The sequence below is a fragment of the Equus quagga genome, chromosome 9 (assembly GCF_021613505.1).
Source record: "Equus quagga isolate Etosha38 chromosome 9, UCLA_HA_Equagga_1.0, whole genome shotgun sequence".
Lineage (NCBI taxonomy): Eukaryota > Metazoa > Chordata > Mammalia > Perissodactyla > Equidae > Equus > Equus quagga.
Genome location: NC_060275.1, coordinates 41,258,104 through 41,283,512, shown reverse-complemented (window position 1 = coordinate 41,283,512; position 25,409 = coordinate 41,258,104). Strand labels below are relative to the sequence as shown.

The following is a 25,409-nucleotide window of genomic DNA, read 5'->3' as shown; positions in this document are numbered from 1 at the left end:
CTTCTACTTCCAGAGTTAATGAAAGCTATGCATATACTTCAAATTCTAATCAATATAGCCAAACTACTACAAAAAAAGTAGTAGCAATATAAATTGTCATCAACAGGGAATGAAAGTGGATGTTTTCCACTTTACTCAGCCAAAAATCATTTTCAAAAATTTTTACCTCTTTAATGAAAAAAAAATGACATTTTGTTCCTCAACATACATTTCCTTAATAGTAAGGCTGTTAAACTTTCATATGTTTAAGGGTCTTTGTACTTTTTCTGTGAATTGCCTGTTTATATCCTTTTGTGAATGGGTTTTTGTGATTATCTGGTTTGTAAGAGCCCTTTGTACACTTAATCAATATTAGGCCTTTGTCATACATTTACAAATAGTATTTCCCAGTTTTTGACATGAAAGAGTTTATTCTTCAGTCCTCAAGCATACCATCTTAGCCCTTATGGCTTCAAGATATTGCATCAAACTAAAAAAGGATGTTATCATTCCTAGATTTTAAAAAATCCTACATTTCTTCTAGGTTTTTGGGGGTTTGTTTTTTCATATTATAACTTAATCAAGCTATAATTATATTATCATGTAATGAATAAGATAAGGAATCCAACCCCAAACAACTAGTTAGATGTCACATATCATTCAGCAAATAACGTAACACTCCCCATGAATTTTAAAGGACATCTAATCATATGTAGTAGTTAAATTCTCATTCTATTTCACTAGTCTGTCTATTCTTATCACCGTAAACAGTTTTAATTTCTGTAGCCTTATGATACATTTTAATATCAAGAGGAGGTAATTATAATTACTTCCATTTTGGAATTTTATTTGGGCTTCTCAATAGAGTTTCAGTTTTTTTCTTTAAGTCCTATAAATTTCTTAAGTTTATTGCTAGCACACGCATGCACATATATACAGTATAAAAACATATTTATTTCTTTAATTACCTATGAAACGTCATTAAACTGCAACACTTGGACAGGCATCAATCCTGGACATTCTCTCTCCCTCTCTTTTTTTTTTTTTTTTTTGGTGAGGAAGATTGGCCCTGGGCTAACATCTGTTGCCAATCCTCCTCTTTTTGCTTGAGGAAGATTGTCACTGAGGTAACATCTGTGCCAATCTTCCTATATTTTGTACATGGGATGCCACCAGAGCATATCTTGATAAGCAGTACAAAGGTCCACGCCCGGGATCTGAACCCGTGAACTCCACGTCACCAAAGTGGAGCACACGAACTTAACCACTATGCCACTGGGCCAGCCCCAATCCAGGACATTCTTATTAAGATAAGGAATATAGCCTGGATATCTCTGATGGTGCATAAATGATTCTAATGTACAATCCAGCTGAGAAGCAGCAAAGCAAACTCTCAGCATTCTCAAAGTTAACACTCAAGGACTGAATAATTCAGGAGAGATCTGGAAGTCCATGACATATATTAATTTAGCTGAAGCAAAATTCGACTCTTGCATCCAGCTGTTTGAGAAAGCATCAATTTGCAGAGCTGAACACCCTACATTCATATCTCACTGCAACTTTGCTCTTCATTAGTCCCTGTCTCTTATAGTGACACCTAAAGTAGAAAAAGCATTGCTTTGAAACAAAAAAATGGCCCTGAAAAGACTGACAACTCCCATCAGTGTTGATGGAAGAAAAATGAAAGAATTTCACAAAGTGATAGTTTTATCCAGAAAGCAGAGGCTTTGAATGAGTTGAAGAATAAAATTTTATTTTAGTGGTAGTTCATATCTATGATATGATAAGTCTATTATATATGCTCTATATGGAACTAAGGAAAAAAACCTGTGATACCACTTCAACAAGAACTCTAGCCTATGAATTTTGCCCACAATCAAGATATAATTTTAACAAAAGCTGAAAAGGCAACATTAACTTAAAATATGAGGATAAAAATAGGCGGAAAAAATCATCTGAAGAAAGGGCTTTAATAAACACTCCCATAAAAACACAGTTGCACAAGCTTAACTGAATCAAAGCTCAAGGACAGCTCCAAGAGTTTTTCTTTGCATAATTGTGAAGTTAACAGGAAAGGTGCTATCAGCTGATCAATTTACCACAGAAACAGTTCCTCCCAAGCTGGAGAAACGTACAAAAACTGCTACTATTACCATCCTTGAGAAACTGATTTATTGTATTGAAATGCAGTAACAAACAAAATGGGCTATAAGACCAGAATAAATGTCCAACACAGAAACACAGACACAGGTACAGGAAAAGCGTCATGTCTTAAGCACCAAAGGCAAACATACTATAATGTGGTGGGAAATGTGGCACTTTTTTTTTTTTTTAAAGATTTTATTTTTTCCCTTTTTCTCCCCAAAGCCCCCCAGTACATAGTTGTATATTCTTCGTTGTGGGTCCTTCTAGTTGTGGCATGTGGGACGCTGCCTCAGCATGGTTTGATGAGCAGTGCCATGTCCGCACCCAGGATTCAAACCAACGAAACACTGGGCCGCCTGCAGCGGAGTGTGCGAACTTAACCACTCAGCCATGGGGCAAGCCCCCAATGTGGCATGTTTTATCGTTAAGCTAGGTTTGCTCTGTCATGTCATGCTGAGAACCCCAGAGGCTAACACAAGAATAAGATCCACTCGCTCATAAATTTGCAGTCCAAAAAATAAAGTCAAAGCACAACTCTATTTCCTCAGGCCTCACAGGTATCTTTTGCTATGAGACAGGAAAACCTAGGAAAAACAATTCATGAATGCCAACAGTATGTAACTCAGTTCCCTATCCTCAAGATGAGTGCATTTTTCACAATATTACACAGCCTTTCTAGTTAACAAAATACATAAATATAATCATTCGTTAAAATTTAACATAGATTTATACACATTATGCCTAGTAGTCTTAGCTTTCACGTTATCTCAAAGAAATATCTGAAAGGTACAGCAGAAAAGGCCATTTCTTGGGAAATGTACCACCACTAGCCCCTGCCGTCTCACCCCAAAGCAACAAACGATAATAAGTTTCCTAGAATTTCATGATAAAATAAATCATCCAGGTTTGGGGGAAAAAAAGTGAAAACAAAGAGTTGTAATGAAAGAGAACAACGACAGAAAATAACAAGGTTACAATGCAGACAGAAGAATTTGCTCTAAAGAAATTCTATTCAAGCTCCTAAACCATAAATTCCTTTTATATTCACCGATAATCTCTAGGTGGAAAAACAGAGCAATATATTCAAACCCAAGTTAAGATTATTTATTATAATACAGAACATCAACATACTCAGGAGCCTATATTCATCTATACCAAATAGTTTATGTCTGGCAATTGCTCATACTGGTCAGTGTCGAGGCAGTATGCATTATAAAACATTTTTTAAACCATCCCTTAGCTTAGTTAACTATCTCCTACAGAAGCCTTTTTAGAATAATCAATGGTTCAGATCAAAAAACATTTATAAATCATATACCATGTGCCAAGCCTAGCATTAGGCTTGTTAAGACTTGTCACGTCTTACAGCATATAAGAGAGGGCAGGACAGAGACACTTAGGACAACCTAGCGTACTGCAGATGACTACCTGAAGGATATGACTGACACTAGGATCAGTAAATTAACTGAAGAAAGAGGAAAAAGGGCCACAGTCCAGGAAAAGAACATGAAAAACGTGAAGCAGGACAGAAGGAGGGGTTTAAAAAAAAAAGAGAGAGAAAAGTAAAAAGTTGGAGATATAAAAAGAAAACTGTTTAAGAAGTTAAAAAAAATCCCCCTACTTGTGTTACTGACCGGATAGGAAAATATGGGAGCATCTCAAGCAGTTTCTGCCTTGAGCAAATAAGCAGCTAGCTGATTACAACATAATTTAAGATCACATTCAGATCTCATAATGTAAGAAAGTTTGTTACTTGTTTTTTTCTTTCTTTCTCCCCAAAGGCCCCCAGTACATGGTTGTATACTCTAATTGTAGGTCGTTCTGGCTCTATGTGGGATGCTGCCTCAGCATGGCTTGATGAGCAGTGCTGGGTCCACGCCCGGGATCCGAATGGGCAAAACCCCAGGCTGCCCAAGTGAAGCAAGCAAACTTAACTAGCAGGCCACGCAGCCAGCCCCCATGTAAGTTAGCTATTGATATGTGGATTAAAGGTGCACTGGAAACACCGAAGTAGATAAATCTAAGACAGTTGGCTATACAAACCTAAAGCTCAGGAGAAGTCAAGGCTGGAGACAATTTGAGAGTGAAAATCATGACTGTGAACAGATGACCCAAAAAAATGTGTACAGTGAAAAAGTACAGTGACCAAAGCATTAAAACCTTAGAGTACATTAACATTTAAGGGGCAAACAAAGGAGACGTTTGATTTTGTTCTTTTGTTCTTGAGCATTCATCTAAAAAAATTTGTCTTTAACCATACTTACAAAGGAATTACTACCATTCTTTACAAGTCTGAGTCAATGCAACTTAATAATGTCTGTTGTAAACCTTCAAGGGCAACTATAAGTGAATTACTTTTTCTCCCTTTTGAAATATTCATAATACAGATTTTTTAAATGCTTAAGATGATTTTTTTAATAAGTTCAAACTAGTGAAAATAAGATTAAAACTTCCTGAGTGATTACTCTTTAAGTATCAATTTTATATAAGGAATGATGTACATGCATGTTGCTTTAAATACTGTTATGCTTAAGTCAAAACCTAATTCACAGAAGATGCACAATACATGTTTGTGGTTAATAATAATACAGGCTTAAAATCTGTAAATAAAAATTCAGTTTATAAAATACTGCATTTAAAATTAATTCAACAAATTACTAAAATAGCCATGTTATAAATTCCCAAAGGGAGATTCTCCTCTAATTTTATGTTTTGCACACTCAAGAAAAAAGAAATTCTTAAAAAATTATGAAACAATACTAGTTAAGGCAAATACTACACAGTTTCAGTACCTCACTGGTCAACCGTATTAGGAGAGCTGCAGCCTCTGAGTATTTGCCTTGGCTTTTTAATATTTCAGCACTAAGCAGTACACATCTTTCAGCCAATACCATATTCCTAAAGAAAAAAGAGTGTAATTAGCACTACAATAATATCTTAGTACGTCATAGTAACCATGCATTCAACCAAAGTTTCCAATTCTAGTTTTCGAGTAAAAAGAAATCCATGTCCTTATTTTCCACTTAATAAAAGGTTAAATAAAAAAACTCCAAAGAATTCTCATAACTCATCAAAACTTTTATCATAATTTTGCAGTAAGAATACAAAGCAAAGTTACATTTCCTGTATGTAAAAAGCTAGAACCTAACTGGTATCTCTAAACCAGCGCTAGTTAACAAATAAAACTTGCTTTCAACAGGAAGGGATATAAACATTTCACCCATATTTCTTTCTCCTTCCTCACTGCAAACTCTGTGTTTCATACTGGCTACTTTTAGAACTATTTGGGTGTTTTCCCTCTGGTACTATCACTGAGGTGTTTCAGCCGGATATGGCATGGGGCCAGTATTGCCTGATTCATTCCTGAGCAAAATCCTCTTTGTAAAAACACACAATTAGTTGATTTTTCTTTGTAGACTACTACCATCAATAATCTAGAATTGAATTATTCATTCTTAAAAATAATAAAAATAAATGAAAACATTCTTACTGTGAAATTACAAGCTGGAATCCTTTTTGGGAAATAGCAGCCAAGTTTTTCTTTGTACCGTGTATCCTTATATCAAAAAATACCACTTGATTTTAAAATTACAACAAAAGACTACTAACTTGAAGGCCATTCTAAACAGTGCTATTTTTAAAATACAATTTACTACTTTCAAAAATTATTGCAGTAATCTGCCATAAACTTTCTATAAGTTACGATTTTTCTTAGAGGGTTAGTATTTATGAATTTCTAAGAACGTCTGATGAAGACAAAAGATTAACTCCTAGTTGCCAGAACCTACTCACATATACTCAGTTCTTAAAGTTTTCTTTAGTAAACTTTATAAACTCTCTTAAATCTTAACACTATTGTTTTACTTATTTATGTTTGATTCCCCACCTATTTCCCATGAGTCAGTCATTAAATCACAAGGCTACCAAGCCCAGGATGTTATTAACTTGTTTATTCGAGCAACATTTAAAAAAATCATTTGTGTCAGGCAGTGAAGCGCTAAGGATCCAAGTATTTCTATGACACAATCCCTACCTAAAAGGAGAAACTGATACGAAACAGAAAATGACCAGGGTATGACTGACCTTCACTATGATCTGGGGAGAGACAGGAGGGAAGGGATAGATTCATAAAAGAAAAGAAATTTAACAAAATCTTTTAAGGATAAATAGGATCCCCTCAGTTAAAAAGTGGAGCCTGGCATTCTAAGAGGGCATTGCAAAAGTAATATTTATTTCCTGTATTTTAAGAAAATTTATTTATATTTTAGTACTTCTGAGATCAGGGAGCTTCTTAAAATTGATATGGATAATTAATGTTTCTAATTTATCCCAAAATATCTATTAAATTGATGGTACATCTTACCAACTTAGAATGAAGATTATAAGGTAAATGCATGACAGTAAGTGTGTATTTAGAAAAAGCACATAGTCTGTTTTGGACAGGAGGACAAAGACGGATTGCCAAGGCTCATTTGGCTACCTGGGTCACTAGGTGTCATCCCTTTTCTTTTGCATCATTCCATGTGCATCTCTCCCAAAACTCTTTGAGTTTCATGAAAACAAGGAAAATCTTCTCAAAGACAGAATGCTCAAACTTCTTAAAACTCCTTTACTACTCTGGCTTCCTTGATACCCCACGCGCATAGTTTTTATAGTTTTTCCAGCTTTCAAATCTCTCCTTTTCAGAATCCTTCAAGGGTTCCTCTTTCACAGGAGGCTATCATCTCCTGCCAGAATCTCCAAATACATTCTCAAGTAGATTATATAAAGTAGAAGAGGTAGGATTTGACACTGGCTCCCCCATTTATTAGCTGCATGCCTTTGGGCAAGTTAAACTCTGAAGTTTCCATCTCCTCATCTGTAAAATGGGGATAATAATAGTATCCACCATTTCATAGGCCTATGGTAAAGATTAAGTGAGTTTGTGAAATACTTTGGCACAGTCGTAAATGCTGAGCACTCAATAAATGTTAATTATTAACATTAGTGTTGTATTGTAAACACATTGCTACGACTGCTGTTTCTACTTCAAGAATACTATGAGACAAATTGCCTGTATATCTGTCTTCCAACCCATCCATTCTACACAGAAAAGTCAGATTAATCTTTCTGAAAAGTAACTTTCATTACGTCAAGGCTCTACTCAAATATTCAGTAACTCCCCATTTACCACTACATAAATCTTAACCACAAATTAAAAATACAGTAATAAGTGAGAGTTAGGTTCCCCACACTGATTTTTCTCAAAACACCTTTCCATATACATAAACCCTCTAACCTAGCCAGGACTCTATTCCCTTTCACCAGCAATGCTACATCCAAAATATTATTCCTGCCAAATCATCATTCCCGAAACATTTTCACAGCTATAAAATTCCAGCCACCTTTCTTTCAAGGTCTATCCTCAAACACTCCATGACGCCTCCTTGGACCGCTTCTGGACCAGACCACAGTCTCCTCACAGGTGCTGAGTTCTAACTCCTAGGAGTTCCACCAGAACTCACTGTGTGTACACAAGACTTCTCCTTTGCTTCCCTGGACTACGATTTAGCCCCTTGTGTTTTGCCTATTTCACAAGGAAAGTTCAAAATGACTAACTCTTGGCTTAACAGTAGTTAAGGTTAGAGATGGCCCCAAAATAAAAACCACCCTCAATATAACATATAACCTCAACCCTACCTAAAACAAATTCCTAACCACAAACCCAAACACAATAGGAAAGGAAAGGCGGACATAAAAAGACTAATTTTGTAAGATCACCTCATCTTGTCTCTGACTATATTAACTTGATTTGCGAGCTTACCTAAAGTATGAAAAACATAGAACCATTTATATCTAATAACAATATGAATGTCAAATGTACCTCTAAGTGGACAGGACATAAATATTCTAGTCACCTACTTGCAGATATCCCTGTATGTCTGGATTGCTGTATCCATGTAATGTGCAGGATACGGCCTAGGTGCTCCTGGCTGAAGAAAAGCTGATACTGCTGCCATTTCCTAGAGGAAAAGACATTATTTATACGATTTCAAAAGGAGAAATATTCTTGTAGTTTAGCATTCAGAAGCCTAAAAACTGGAATGAAGTTTGCTGGGGTATTTTATATAAGCACATGTATAAAAATGCATGTATAACCTAATGTGGACTTGAAACATATATTTACAGGCTTTTAGTTTTAAAATTCTCTAGTTAAATTCCAAAGTCCATCATTCAATATTTAAATGAGATTTTCAAGAAGACCTAGTAAACACTTTCAGTTACAGTATATAACTACCAAGTGAGCCTGGCTTAAGATTTCTGCTACCATCTCCTCCCTGTTCTTCCATATTCCTCAATGAGTAGAGAATAAAACAAGGATAGGATCATACAGAGAGAGACAAAATAAAGTACATCTCTTTCCAATTTATTGGCTTCCAAATTTGAAAACAAAGGTCACAACAGCTTGCACTATAAATATTTTCAGCTATTTACACACTCTACAGTTTATATCCTATATCATACAGAGGGCACAAAGACCATTTCTTAGATCTATATTACAGTCAATTTTCTAGGCCTTCTTATTTCATTTTAAAACCCATTCTACTGTTAATAATTCAAATAATATACAATGGTGTTAAAGGATTTAGAAATGAAGATGAAAATACAGGTTTTGGCTTCTTAGTAAAATATCCTATTATATCCATACTTGTAGTCTCACTTGGACAAAGTTTTAATAAAACTTTAACTAGAAATAGTTGAAACTTTCATAAATGGGGGTGGGGGAATCGTTAACGCCAATCCACTTTCAGGACGAATAAACATATTTCTCTGCAACATTTTTTAAAATAGAAAAAAAATACAGAAATAATTCTAATTATGTAAAAACTGGGATACTACCTGACAGACTAAAAGTTCCATGATAATATAAACCATATGTTTCAGAATACCTCTGCATCCTGAGTACTCAGCACAGTGTCTGCTCCAAAATTTATTGAATAAACTGAATGAAAATACATCATATTCATGTAATGAAATATTCTACAGCTCTGAAACATCATGTATTCTTAACTATTCATATTTTAAGTAATACACATAATGAATATATATAGGGTTCTATATTGTACAAAAAGTATCTAATGTACATTGAATTACTGAATAATATTGTACAAAAAATACATTATATTGGGGCTGGCCCCGTGGCCGAGTGGTTAAGTTCGCGCGCTCCGCTGCAGGCGGCCCAGTGTTTCGTTGGTTCGAATCCTGGGCGCGGACATGGCACTGCTCATCAAACCACGCCGAGGCAGCGTCCCACATACCACAACTAGAAGGACCCACAACGAAGAATATACAACTATGTACCAGAGGGGCTTTGGGGAGAAAAAGGAAAAAAATAAAATCTTTAAAAAAAAAAAAAATACATTATATTTACTAAATGTATATACAATCAATAAAAGTGTACTGGGAAAAAATCCTGTAAGAAAAATATGCCCCAAATTCCAAGTTATTTTCCAATTTAATTCTACAAGAAATATCAATATACACATAAATTGACAATTTCTACAGATACAGTAAGAACGTTCAGAATGATCACCCCAAGTTACTGCACAATCTTCAGTAATCATTAAATCATTTCTTACAGTCTACAATGGATTACTACATTTTACGAAGATTTTCATTAAGAACTGGAGTAATCTACCTAATCTTCAGTTAGTGTGCTGTTGAGTCTATTACAACTCCTAGCAACCTTGTGTACGGCAGAGAGGAATCCTTCTTAGTCTTTTTGTGCCATCCTCTCATCTTCTGGCACTCTATCAGACAATGGAAGTTCCACTGAAACCTGTCCACGATGGGTGACCCTGCTAGTATCTGAAATACTAGTGGCATAGCTTTCAGCATTATAGCAACATACACTCACCACAGTATGACAAGTGACAGACAGGTGGTGTGGTTCCCTGACTGGGAAATGAACCCCAGCTGCAGCTGCACCAAATCTTAACCACTAGACCACCAGAGCAAATTAAACTACAAAAAAACTTGTATTTCTCCAAAAGTCCCTATTACTGGTTTTCCTATGACATATATTTTAACTTTCTAGTTATCAGAACTAAATATCTTCTATAATTTTCATCTAAAAAGGCAGACAATATACTCTGTTCTACAACACATTTTGACCGTATTAATTAGCTAATATGTGAATGGTACATAGGAAAGTGGTATCAGTACAAATAAATCTGTATTCATTTATAAACAATTTTTCTTAGGCAAGGGCATCAAAAATAGCAGAAACAGAATTATAACCTTCAGCAGGAAAGGAAAAAGCCCTGAGCTTAGTCAGCTGTTGTACAAGCAGGAACTTTTTTCACCTGTATGTTAAGAAAATAAAAAATGAATGCCTACACTTTGGTGTGTGTAGACTCTCTCTCCAGAGAAGTGCACCTCCAGCCTTGCACAGCTCTTGGCTCAAGGCAGGTTGCACTTCCTTCCACGCTCACCTCCATGGTAACTCCACTCGTTAAGAGCTCCTCCTGCCCATCCCTATCCCCAGCCAGTATTTACATACTGGCTTTATGTATTTTTTTATTCCTTGAGGTAAATACTAGTCATGCTGAGCTGCCTCACTAGACTATACAGATCATCTCCCAAGGTACAGAAACTTTTATGCTCTGTTTATAAAGATACATAGGTTTTAAGAGGACTATCCCAACTCTATTTTTCTCCAATGCCTATCGTTTTTAGGGCTGCTTTTATAGACTACAAGGATTTTCAGGTACGCATATATTATGTTATAGTAGATAAGCCCTTCTTTTCAGTGCTAAACTACTTTCTCTCATATAGCTGCTACTAATGCCTCCACCTAAATGGTTTAAATGCAGTATTTATCAGACTGTATATAAAAATGAAAAAGTTAAATAACATAAAATCAGAAATGCTTTGCTATACATTTATAAGATTTCACCTATTTGCAAATTTTCAATTTGCAGGTACACTGTGTAATTTTTTTTTTTTTAAAAGACTGGCACCTAAGCTAACAACTGTTGTCAATCTTTTTTTTTTCTTCTTCTTCTTCTCCCCAAAGCCCCCCAGTACACAGTTGTATATTCTAGTTGTGAGTGCCTCTGGTTGTGCTATGTGGGACGCCACCTCAGCATGGCCCAATGAGCGGTGCCATATCCGCACCAGGGATCCGAACTGGCGAAATCCTGGGCAGCTGAAGCAGAACACGTGAACTTAACCACTTGGCCATGGGGCCAGCCCCTATGTATAATTTTATAATTATAAATTTATACCTATGTTATAAGGTATTAATGAAATAACATTAAGCACTTGTAGTTTCACATTAACTTATATTAGATGACTATAATAAAAGACCAGAGAATGTCTAGCCAAGGACAATTCATATAATTTTTCAAACACTTCTACTCATGAAGATAACATATTTTCAGTTCCTGAACAAAGTTTTTTAAGTTAGCTGACTTTTTTCATTAAAAATATTATAGAAATAAAAAGGAACAGTAATATAATTTTCCTATTTTAGCTTTACATTTTTAAGTTAACTATTTTAGTTTTATATATACACACTATTAAAAATAAATGAAAACAGATGAGTTTAAACAAGTGTCTACATGATAATTAGCAATAAAGTATCTAGAGTTCTTATATATTTTATTCTTTACACTTGTTTATATGCATACATGTTTTTAAAAGGACTAAGAAGAAAGTAACAGTGCTAGTCTTACTCTCTTCTAAGTACAGACAGCACATTACAAATATATTTATGACAACTTTTCAAACACATTAAAAGGTTATAAGGCAGTAAACTACAGAAAATCCTTCTGAAACACCTAGGTTTACCTATCAATTACAAAAACTAACATAGCCAATGCCTACCGACAGCGTACATACATATACAAGGCAGTGTGCTAGGCACTTTAAATGCCTATACCTTATACAACCCTACTGCCATTAGGATTCACATTTTACAGATAAGAAAACTGAGGACTAGAGATGTTCAATAACTTGCTGAAGACGACAGTCTGTCTCACACCAAAGTACATCTTCTTAACCAACAGACAGTCTTCCAACAGAAGAAACATTTCAAGCAACCTAAAATCATTTTTCAAGAGGTCTAAAAGCATCTTCTAAAGAAAAAAACTTTATACTGTGAATATAATAAAAAGTGAAATTCAAATTAAATTTTGAAAATGGACACAGAAATTAGAAGGTACTAATGAAAACTAAGAAATCAACCCTCATACATGACCATGTTTGAATGCACTAGTTTAAGAAAAATCCATCAGCTCAACATAAACTAATTCAAAACCTATAAAGCACTGTATGGTATTTGAGTAACACTTTATCCCTAAGTATTTTGTTCACCATTTCATAAACAGACATTTCTAAATCATTTACAGTAGCAAAAATAAGAAATTATAATACTGTAGAATACCAACCAAGGCACCAGCTGCATAAAGCATTGCTTGATCATTAAGAAAATCTTTCTTTGCAGTATGATAGCAACTGTAAGCCAAATCATAATGCTGCACCAAAAAACATAAGTCAGCCATTTTCCTGATTTGAAGCTCTGGTGCCTCTGGTGGATACCTGTAAATACAAAATAAGGAAGTAATTTATAATTTATAACCCCTAAACCATTAAATATTACGAAATGTCTAACAAGCTGTTCGGCTGTCCAGAACATGAGGAAAACTGATCCTGTTTTACAAGAATTCTTCCTCCAAGGAGAGAGTATCATTTCTCAAAGATATCTGGGAACAGTTACATCTTATTTACATAATTTATAGCCCTGTACTGAGAACTTCTCAACAGTAGGCAAGCATTTTCTCCATGGTCAAATTATGAAGGAAACAGTTAATTCCAGGTGACTCACTTTTATATACAACCAGGAAAAAAAAATCCAAAATGAATTTTATTTTCCCTTAAAATAGGATTTTATATTAAACAAAATTTTCTAAACATATGCCATGTCTTAGAATCACTAGACCACACTATTTTAATGTAGAAGAGTTATTAATGAATACTTAATCTAACTCTTATCTTTTGACAGACAGACTCAAAGTAAAGTGATTTTCCCACTTATCTTGCTCATTTTTAGATATCCAATTACTTAAAGGGTTTTTTTAATTTAATATAATTTACTTACAGTCATTGTTTTTTATCTACCTGAGTTTTGACCAATATAAAATTAAGAAACTAAAGAAATAGTCATTTTCTGCAGAACATCATAGGGTCAAACACTAATCAGAGTTAAACGCAGAAAAACAAAACGAAAATATTTTACTCACAACAATCCAGATGTATTTTTCAGCTCATTAATGCTCTTTTCTGGAACTTTACTGCCACTAAACCATTTTTTAGTTGCAGAAAATAGAGATCGACTCAAACCTTTTCTTGATATTAGCTATGAAAAAAGATTAAATATGTGGACAAATATGAGAATATTTTTCTCTTACATAAAAAAAATTCTAAACAGCTAAAAAGCTTTAAGAGTGAGCAAATGTTCATTTTAACATCATTGATTTAAAGAAAATTGTCCAATACACTGACAAAATCTCTAGTGAAAATATAAGCCTCTTCTAGCATTTAGCAGAATTTCATCACTGAGAGTAGTGTCAATAAATCCTAATATTGGTCTATTATAAAAAGAAAAACTCCAAATACTTTAAATAACTTATACTACTATACTCTCAAGTTTACTATTTATTGAAATTTTAAAAATAGTAATCCAAAAGATTAAATCTTACCTGATCATTTAATTGCCGAATTGTTTTCTCTATATGTGGTAAAAGGCCTCGAAATGTGAACTCTTGTATAAACTGTCGAATTCTATCATGATCAGTAAGGGTTAAACATGCACCATGAATAATTCCAGTATTTGCTTTCTTTGTTTCATGTAACGATGAAGCAGATTTTACATGATCTGGGCCATCAATGCTGTTAGAAGGGTCACTGGATGGGTCCAATTGAAGTGGGTGAGCTCTAAAGTTATTTGGTAAGCCATCTACTGAAAAACAGATCTTTCTTTTACTCTCAGAATGCAACAGAAAATTGTGATATTACTACTATACTGCTAAAGAAAAAAGGAAGAAATGTTGGAACACTTTATCTTTCTGTGTATCCTAGAAGTCTAAGATATAATAACACTAACAGCTTCCCCCCTAAAATCACAGGGCTTGGCTTAATACTTGTTACACATAACAGAAATTTATAAATTCATGTAAACAAATGAAGAAAAATACAGTGTTAAAATAATATAAAGAATTACTTTTAAATAGCACAACTAAGCAACAAGAAAAATTACAACAAAAAAATTTTAGAGCTATCACTACCAAAACTATAATTTAAAATACAGAAATAAAGCTCTCAAAAGCATGTGAATTTGGGGAACAATTAATGTGGCACATCATATCTTCCCTTGCTTTCCACAAAAATTTAAGGAAATCTGATTTATTACTCATAAATTTTTAAATGTCAAAAAACATCAGACTCAAATGACTCAAATAAAATCTTCAGAGGAAAAGCTAACCTGCCCACTATCTTTTTTCATTATGAAAATTTCCCCCATCTTTTATCTATAAAGATTAGCATGCTTTCATAACAGTGCATATTTCCAATCAAAAGAGAAACTTAGAGAAAGTATATCAAGACCTTTGACTTCGTTATCTAATCCATCCAATGAAAGCAAGTTACTATCAGAATTCTTATTTGAAGTTATAGTACAATGGCCATCTTCATATGATTCCTATCAAAATAAAATAAAAGACCATTAACAGTCATATTTAATCATGTTTAAGACACCACCAAATCCATCAACAACTATGGTTGCTCTGCTAACTGTAAGCCTCATTTATTTGCTACGACTCCTCTCTCCCATTTCTCCAAATTCTTAAATTCTTCCATGTACCTTTTCTATCACTCCAATCCACACCTACTATATTCTTAAATCCCCTTTCACATTCAATCTACTATCCTAATTCTTCTGAATTCAAATGATCTCTTTTACAGTTTATCTGTTTATATGTGATCTGTATATGTCTATATGAATACTTATATATGCACCTAAGAAAGGAATAATAGCAAGAGAGATGGACTATTAGAATCAAGCAGGGGAAAACGAGGGATGGTATGGAATCTCCTGGGTCATGGACACAGTGTTAATAGGCTGGAGTCATTCTGAATACATAAAAGTGTTTTGGAAAAATATCCAATGCAATGTTTATTTGTACAAAAGTACTGGTTTCCCAGCCAACAAGAAAAACTTAAAATAAAAATACTCAGACTAATATCAGTAAACATGAGGTATTATTCGGAGAGCCATACTTTGAGAGAAATACATAAACTAGAACTTAATAAGAGGAAAGCAATCAGGACAAGAAACAGTCTGAAACCACCATTTAAGAAAAAGTTGATGGGACCAGCCCGGTGGCGCAGTGGTTAAGTGCACACATTCCGCCTCTCAGTGGCCCAGGGTTCGCTGGTTCGGATCCGAGGTGCAGACATGGCACCACTTGGCAAAAACCCATGCTGTGGTAGGCGTCCCACGTATAAAATAGAGGAAGATGGGCAAGGATGTTAGCTTAGAGGCCAGTCTTCCTCAGCAAAAAGAGGAGGATTGGCAGTAGTTAGCTAAGGGCTAATCTTCCTCAAAAAAAAAGAAAAAGAAAAGAAAAAGTTGGAAAAACTGAGTAAATTTAGCCTGGAAAAACATCAAAGGGGACACGGGAGCTAACCTTCTGTATTTTGAAAGCTATCTTAAATGGAAAACTGATATGATCCCCAGAGGACTGATCAACTTGGGTTGTTCAGACATGGAATGGGTCACCTGAGAAAATGGTGAGTACTGTCACTAGATGAGGTCATTCAGAGGTTTAAAGGAAATTAAATCATTAAAAGAGAGGCTTAAATGAGGTCATTCAGAGGTTTAAAGGAAATTAAATCATTAAAAGAGAAGCTTAATTTGATAACCTTTAACCTATCCTCCAATCCTAGGTTTCCAGGATTCTAAGCTATAGAATTTCTGATACCTCTGTCTTCTGTTAAAAGTCCTCAAACTGGACAATCTGACTTATGTGCCCCTTCCCAACCTTAGATGGCTGGACTCTAAACTGAATACATCAATACCATTCCTATTCTAAGTGTGACTCTGAAAGACCACTTTAAAAAATAAAGTTCCTTCACATCCAGCTGGTTCTTTTTTTCTCAGACACTTTTCTCTAGCATTATCTTTAAAAAGGTCAGCAATTATCTCAGTATTAAAGTGAGTAAAATATCAGTATACCACTGTATCTGGATAAAAATTCCATATATGACAGAAATAAAGCAACTAAATTATTAAACAATATTTATATTAGAATATCAAAAATTACATAAACTTTATTATAATTGACATTTTTTTAAAAAATCATATAAAGAGTACATAATGTAGTTTAATTGTACAAAATATAAATAAATTTTCTATTTACTTAAGAAGTCCTCCTTCTAAACAAGAAACAGTCAACTCTTGATTATCTGAACTAAGCATAGGAACTTGGCATTCAGCTACTACCAAGTCACATACAATTCTATCTTAAAAATTTGACAGTGTGAAACTTTACATTCACCCACTTCGGCCAACAGACAACAATTAACAGTCGTCTAGAATTCCAGATTAAGAAAAGAGTAGATTAGGAAGAAATACTACTTCCTCAAAATTCAGAAGGAAAAGAAATCAGAGGAAAGTTAGGGAAAAAAGCCCACCCACCTAAAAAGTATGAGCTCCAAAAGGTGGCCATAAGAACAGCATGGTGAAAATGAAGGAAGGCAACCCCAGAGCATGTGGATAATAAAGAATTGACTGTAAGCATTCATAACAAATATACAAGTCAAAAGTCCTATTCTCTACATGTCTACCCAATCTAATTCAATTCTTCTTGTGTAATTTACTTTTCTTTCATCTTTTAAGAAAAAGATAATTAACAGTGATATTATATACCTGAAAGGAATATACATAAGGGATTAACTTAGAAACAGCTTTTGCACCACTGATTTAAGAGCTCACATCCTGACGGATCAAAACTAGCCAGATACCACAAAATAAATATTAGTAATTTTAGTAGTTAAACCAAGACATAAAAAATTCTACAGTGACACCATTATGTCATAAAACTGAAATACAGCTTTTGTGGTTTGCTTCATTGTTTTTTTTTACATATACCTGGTTTTGAATACTATTTTTCTGGAGATACTGACTCCAAGGATCTGGTATCTGTTCATCTGATGCTCGATTAGATGTTCGAGAATTAATTTTAAGTAAATAGCAACCCTGAGTTCCATATTTCTGTTTCATTTCTTCATAAATTGACTCAGCTCTAAAAAAAATGGAAAAAAGTTTGTAATAAATGAGGAGATCTTAGAAAATAATAAATATTAAAATAACACAAAAACAATGCAAAAATAGTCCCCAAAAGGCAGAACAGAAGATTAGAGATAGAATAATAAAAAAATTAAAGATCGTGATCCTAACTGAACTTTAGCTAGCTTAGATATCACCTTAAAGCAGTTACCAAAGTATGCTTCATGGAATAAAATGTGGAAGGTACTCCTATGTTATTCAAAGAGAAAGTTCTGAGGGTCAGACTAGTTTGGGGAACTACAGTAAACAAAGCCAAACAGTTTCTTTGCGGCAGACCATCAGGAAGCCTTCCATTCGCTGACGTGCACTATGAATTTCTAAAGAGCTGTTTCAAACTTAGAGATCAGGAACTCCTTCAACTATGAGAACTAGTCTTCAGGAAATACGACTTTGGGAAATACTGTCTTAGAGAACAGACACTTATCGAAAAACGCTAACTGCTAAAACAGAAAATATAGCACCCCAAAACTTACAAAACATCTTTCATTGCCATAGTTTACCGTTCCCTTAGCTGTCTCCAAAGGAATACAGTTCAAAGGAATAACAGGAGGGAGAAAACTCAAGAAAAGCAGCCAAGGTATTCATTACATAAAAATCCACCCTTTTTTCTTGCAAAATTTATAATAGCTAGATCCATGAGCTATATCTCAGATGCAACAAGAAGCATATTGATTTCCTTTAAGTTAACTCAACTTGCTAGTTGGTGGAAGATAAGCTAATTCCAATGATAAGACAACATTCTAATGAGAAATGAAATTTTGATACATAAGCTAACCCAGTTTAAAAAATAGGTAGTTTTTAGTCAATCAGCCATCTGGTGCCAAAAAACACATGGAAAATCTTATATCATATTCAAATGTACATGCAAATATTACACAACTAACAAGCCTAGCAAACAAATCATATTACACACTATAAAATTAAGGTTGGATATGTAAAATAGTTATAAATTTGTATAAACACAGATATAAGTATATATATATGTATATATACTCTAGAATAATAAACTAAACTGCTCACTTTACCAATGTTTCTGCTAAACGTAAGAACCACTGATCTAATACTTGAATTACCACTTAAATATCCCAGGTACAACCATTCAATACGGAAAATATACCTCAAATTTAACTGATAGAAACTAAGTTTAATAGCTAGTTCAAATTATTTCTATTTATATAGTACACTTTATCCAACAGGGTGCAGACTGTTTATGATTTCAAAAAATCCTAAAGATTAGTAATCCTCAGAATAATTCTTTGGTTTTATAGAGGAGAATGTATTAAAAAATGATGATCTGTGCTCAGAACAAGAGTAAGAAATGATTACTTAATTGCATACCCTAAATAGCATTATCAAAACAAGAGTTTGAAACAAAAGATTAATTTGATCCACATCTTGAAGCAAAATTCAAAATAAACTCCAAAGCCATAAACATAAAATTGCTTTTAATGTTATCTTATTTTTCAAAAACTTATTCTATTTTTAAATATAAGTAATTCACTTATCCCAAAGATAAGAGGTCTACAGCAAATCACTAATAAGAAATATTAAAGGGTTGAACATAAAGAAATGTTTGGATGTTTTTTGAGAGTGTGAAAAATATCAAGGCTAAAAATAAAAAGTGACAAGAGAGCGAAGAGTGAAAAAGAAGTGCCTATGAGCAACAGCCAGGAAGTGAAAAGTTAGAGAAAAACTAGGAAGAAGAAAAGACAAAAAATGAGAAATAATTTTATATAAAGTGAGAAATAACAGCTAAGGCCTAGAGGTGTAAAATAGTAAGCACTTTTGTACAAAAATTGTAGTAATAAAGATATATATTTAAAGGAAAGTTTGGGGAAGCATATGAAATCTAATATAAAATGACGTAGGTGTTGAATATAACTGGAATAAAAAATACAGTTAAACGTTTTATTAATAAATTTTTACACTCTTGGATGAAAAATATATCTAAAATTTAAACAAGCCATGTCCAAATTAATGTTAAATCATTTAATGGGAAACCATTTTAAAATAAAGCTTACCTCTGTTCATCTCCTGCACTTACATCATGTAAAAGTACATAATATTTAAGTGTATTTGGGATAAACCATTTGGGGTAAGAATAGTCACTGTTGTGCTGAATTCGATGCTGTTCTTGCGACAACTTTGAAAACTGTTCCACAGGTTCAGCTTCACTAGAGGATGCTACCAACATACCTTGTAAACCGTATTATTAAGGTAATTACCACTTATCACTCAATGATAAATACTATCCTATTAAAACAAACTTTAGGAAGATATTTTCTGAGCTAAAAAAAAATCTGATTTCATAGGTTTTCACCACAAGCACAAAATACTATCTCCAACACATCTAAGTAATTCAAGGTTTTAAATCTTAAAGATTTTTTGTTGACAGTTTTTCAGGTCATTTACATATACAATAAGGAAATCCATAAAAATAAAAATGGACATACCAAAATTGTACAGTTATCAACATAATGAACAATTCTGCTGAGTACTGCTCCTCTCCATTCTATCTCACTGCAGTTTCATACTCTATCTTACCTCTTAACTTTTCTCTGCAACCTCATTAAGAAAACTAAAAAACCACAACTGTCAAAGGAGGTTAATAGCTATAAAACAGGTTACTAAAAAGATAGAAAACTGTCTTTAAATATGAGCTTTTGCATAAGCAATCAATTATGACTGCAATCAGCAAAAGCAGTTAAAAGTGACAGTTTAAATTTTCTCTTTCTAAAATGGCTTAAAAACTTACTAAGCATGAAATCTCTAAGGTGGGGGATAAAGAAAAACAATAAGCAAACCCTCAGTATTCCTATTTTCTCTTTTTTTTTAAAAGGTTTTTTTTTCTTTCTACTTTTTCTCCCCCAACTCTCCCAGTATGCAGTTGTATACATTTTAGTTGTGGGTCCTTCTAGTTGTGGCATGTGGGACGCCACCTCAGTGTGGCGTGACGACATGGTGCCACGTCTGCGCCCAGGATCCAAACCAGCAAAACCCTGGGCCGCCACAGCTGAGCGCAGGAACTTAACCACTCCACCATGGGGCCAGCCCCAGTATTCTTATTTTCTAATCAAAATTAATTTATTACATCAGTCCTGTATCTGAGACACCATTTAACAAAAATAATAACAAAAACTTGAAATAGCAACAATAAAAAATAATTTTTCCATTCTCTACATCCTCTCAACAATTTTGCCTTTATATAACTATTTCTGAGATTAATAATTTCCAAAACATTTGATTTTTTTCATTGTGGTCATAATAGTTCACAACATTGTGAAATTTCAGTTGTATATTATTCATCAGACTCCATATAAATGTGCTCCTTCACCCCTTGTGTCCACTCCCCAACCCCTGATAACCACTAAGCTCTTCTCTTTGTCCATAAGTTTATCTTCCACAAATGAGTGAAATGAAAAGGTGTTTGTCCTTCTCTGTCTGGCTTATTTTGCTTACCAAAGCATTTGATTTTAAGAGAACATTAAGGTCAAAGGATACATGCTAAATAGTGGTTCAGAAATTCATGATCTGATGCTGGCATTGACTGAAGAAAGGTCTCTCTATAGGACTCAAACCATGGAGTAGTAGCTAAAATTAACAACATAAAAAAACAGTTAAAATTCCTAATAGAATCAGTTTACAACAGACAAAATTTCAAGTCCGTATTCCTAAAAGTCTTAAAAAATAATTTCTAGCTACAAACAAGCATTTTTCACTCATGCTTAAAGATATGTAACAAGCATGTTTCACCTGTGCTTTAATATATATATGTGATACGTGTGACACATAAAGCCATACGAATACATTCATACACAGGAGTATATATATTTGCAAAAATAGAATTGACATTCTCAAACCTACACAATGATCCCACAACTTACCCATTAATGCTTTAAGTATTAATTACGTGAGTGAAAGGATTTTAGAACTGAAGTTTTGTGCCCCTGCCACTAGTCATGTCGTCATAACTAGCTCCTTTTCATAAATGATATCATTTCAGAACAGTGGTTCTCAACTAAGAGTGATTCTGACCCCCAGGAAACAGCTGGCAATGTCTGGAGATACTTTGGGTTGTCACAACTAGAGGTGGGGAGGAGGGTCCTACTGACATCTAGGAAAAGATGTCAGGAATGATGCAAAACATCCCACAAGGAACAGAACAAGACAACCTCCCACAACAAATTATCTGGCTCAATGTCAGTAGTGCTGAGGCTGACAAACCCTACTTCATAACTTGATTACTTGAATATGACAGTAACAAAACCTCTTTAAATAGAACTTCAAAGCATACTTACCTTATAATCAAATACACAGAACTATACTTTCACTTTTTGTATACAGGTATATAAAGTGATTCTTAAAATGTCAAATCTCTCTTGCTCCATGCTAAGTATTTTACATTACAACTATTCTAAACTTTTTTTTATTTGGACTTAGTCATTTCACTAGGTGTAAGCAGAGTACCTAATTCAGTTTTACTAAAAGAACACTACATTCTTAGTGACCTATGCTGATTATGAAACTTTATGTACTTTTTGTTTTCATCTTAATCACTGAAAACAGAGCAAATATATTTTCTGTTTACATTATACTACTACATTAGACGACTGGGAAAGTTGAAGAAAAAAAGCTATTCATCTTGACCAATAGTGTATCTAACCTGATGCCATATATACAAAAAATTTTAATTCCAACAAATGTCTTATGAGAATAACCCATATATCATTTACGAGGGATACCACCGTAACAATTTCACATTCATTGTTACAGAATAGGAAACACATTCCTACAAATATCATCTTTATGAAAAATGGCAAAAATTGAAGGATGAATGACACAGACTAGACTGTTAGAATAACAAAATCAATTTTCTTACCAACCATTAAATATATCCCCCCAAATCAGTTAAAATTGGTCTCTGCCTAGAAAATTAATGTATATTTTCATTTAGTACAATGACAAGAAAGAAAGATAACGAAAAAAAGCTAGATAATGAAAACTTTGGTTAAATAGGAAGGAACCTCCACAGATATGGGGAAATGACTTTGTCAACTTTATTTTTCTATTTACTTCATTGCTTCCATGCTGCTTAAATTTAACAAATAACAGCTAAGTTGCAGACATATGAAAAGGGGTTTGTTTCACGGTGGGCTGGAGAGTTCTGAATAAATAAATTAGATCTTCCAAAACAGCTATTCACTGCAACACTATCTTTAATAAAAGACTAGAAAACCCACATGTCCATCAGGAGGGGACTAGTTAAATAAACTATGGTACATCTATTAAATGGTTGCACCATGCAGCTCTAAGAGAAAGGGGGAACTCTCCATATATTACTATGAAGTGCTCTCCGGGATTTGTTGTTAAGTGAAAAAAGGCAACAACAGAAAAGTATGCATTTTTGTATAAGAAAGGGAAGAAAATATGAAGAGGCACATCTGTATTTGTGTATGGTGTCAAAGAGAAACAATAGAAGGATAAACCTAATAAATTTCATTATATATAAGGGAGAGAAGAGAGGTGAAAGGGGAGGGGGAATGGACAGAAGCTAGACCTCTGTGAATGTACCTTGTTCTATAGCTTTGACTTTGGAACTAAATAAATGTCTGCATAACTAAAAATAAAATTAAATCAAAAGGAAAAAGCAAGTACACACACGTACAAGTTCTTAAAGTGAAATAATACTTTCTAAATACTGGTGCAAGAAGACCCTGGGTACTCAACTAAGGATACATATGAGGAGCCAAGGAAAGATTTAAAAACATACTATATGGCAGAAGTGGGTTTTATCCTTCAGGTAGGTCACTTTTAGGTTGACAGGGTAAGTTTTCCCTGCAGCACCTGTTTTCCTTGAGAGGTTAATTAAGAACTCCTCTTTCAGTTTTTTTATATGCCAATAAATCAAGGGCATCCTTCTACTTTTTTGCTTTTTCAAATGACACTTTTGCAGAAAGTGGAAAAAGTGATAGTTTTTAAATTTTTTATGTGAACAAAGACTTTAACATTTATTAACAACTCTCACCCCTTAAAATTCTCTTATACTGGGGCCGGCCTGGTGGCACAGAGGTTAAGTTCACATGTTCCACTTTTTTTGGCCCGGGGTTCACCCATTCAGATCCCGGGTGTGGACATGGCACCACTTGGCAAAAGCCATGCTGTGGCAGGCATCCCACATATAAAGTAGAGGAAGATGGGCACTGATGTTAGCTCAGGGCCAGTCTTCCTCAGCAAAAAGAAGAGGATTGGCAGTAGTAAGCTCAGGGTTAATCTTCCTCAAAAAAAAAAAAAACCTCATACTTACTTTGGGATGAAATCAGTATTTTGCTCATACCGCTTTCCATCTCTACAGGTTCTTTGTTCAGAATTGAAACAGGAACCATGTTACCCTACCAGTTAAAGCTTCTCTAGGCAGAATGTACTTTGTCTTGGTTACGAAGGGTAAGGAAGGCAGCTAAAAGCTGAAAAATGACATAATGCTCTATCCTCCACTCACACTCACAAAATGTAGCATTCTTTCCCCGTCTCTTCTTTGTTCCCTTCTCAGTGCCAGTAACTTGGGACACAGAGTTATTAGTGTTCCCAATCCATATCTCACAAGGGCTGCCAGTAGTGAGCTAGACCTCAAGCAACTCTGATCCTCATTCTATTGAAACTAAATATATTTAGTAACTCCAAATCTGCAAGTTAAAAAGACTGAATATCCTAAACATAAACATCACCTGTAAATCACATATTTTCCCTTCTTAATCATTCATAAAAGGCGAAAGTGCCAGAAAATCACTATTCAGACTAAACAAAAAAGCACTAAGAAATACTAACAAATTCTACATAATGTTGGCACTTATGACTATGTAACTTTAGATAAACAGGAATAGATATACCAAAACTTAATATATTTTCAAAATGTAAATATTGCAGTAAGGGAAAAGAACTAAATAATTAAATGTTGTATAATTATTTAATTCAGAAAATGCATAGCCTCAAGGTAAAAAATATTTACCAATAAACACTGTGATTATCAGAAAATATGGTTTAATTTAGAGGATCTTAGAATACAAAAACTACAACAAACTAAAACCAGAACTCTTATATGAAACTTACGAGCATTTTGCAAATTACAAAAGATCTTAAATAATATTAAGAGCTAAGAAATATTAACCTTGTATTTTAACAATACCTTTGAGAACTATTATTAAGGAAACTCTTTCTTTTTCTTTAAGATTGGCACCTGAGCTAACATCTGTTGCTAATCTTTTGTTTTTTCTTCTGCCCCCCAAAAATATATTCTAGTTGTAGGTCCTTCTGGTTGTGCTATGTGGGACACCGCCTCAGCATGGCCTGATGCCATATCTGCACCTGGGATATGAACAAGCCAAACTCCAGGCCACCGAAGAGAAGCGTGCAAACTTAACCACTCGGCCAGGGGCCAGCCCAGGAAACTATTTCTAATCAAATGTTTTCAGAAAAATCAGCAAAAATCAAAGTATTCTAAAGAGATGAGAATCATGATTACTTATTCCCAATTTTTTAATTTCTCAGACACCAGAGTGGAAGATATTTAAAAAAATAAATTGTTCTCTTTTGAAACTATATTCCTTTTAACCCTCAGTATATCAGGAAAACAGTCATGGTCACTTACCATCTGAATCTAACTGACCCTTAATATTTCACTGTATTTTTAATTCACTTTACAAATTATTTACAGAATTAAGAATAAAGGCATAGTAAAAACCTTTTTAGAAATTTTAGTAAGAATTTAAACAGAGCAAACTTAAATTGTATTCCACATTTTCCTGGTTTTAAAGATACTTGCCTCAATTAGGCAACACTCCTTGAGTGAAACTAACTGTTCATCAACTGTCATGAATGAACCTGGAACACATCTGTCATG

The 25,409-nt window shown here is 34.0% G+C and overlaps 1 protein-coding gene across 1 annotated transcript in view; it reads right to left on the bottom strand.

Annotated features, from left to right (window-relative positions):
• The window catches only part of TRAPPC8 (trafficking protein particle complex subunit 8), an 82,664-nt gene that overhangs the window by 45,284 nt on the left and 11,971 nt on the right, over positions 1-25,409 (bottom strand). The window contains exons 3-11 of the mRNA XM_046671554.1: positions 21,017-21,106; positions 19,537-19,711; positions 17,318-17,471; positions 14,773-14,866; positions 13,869-14,125; positions 13,410-13,525; positions 12,558-12,708; positions 8,026-8,126; positions 4,917-5,022 (exon numbers count right to left, since the gene is read on the bottom strand). Of these exons, the coding sequence (XP_046527510.1) occupies positions 4,917-5,022; positions 8,026-8,126; positions 12,558-12,708; positions 13,410-13,525; positions 13,869-14,125; positions 14,773-14,866; positions 17,318-17,471; positions 19,537-19,711; positions 21,017-21,106 (1,244 nt within the window). The remainder of the gene's footprint in view (positions 1-4,916; positions 5,023-8,025; positions 8,127-12,557; positions 12,709-13,409; positions 13,526-13,868; positions 14,126-14,772; positions 14,867-17,317; positions 17,472-19,536; positions 19,712-21,016; positions 21,107-25,409) is intronic.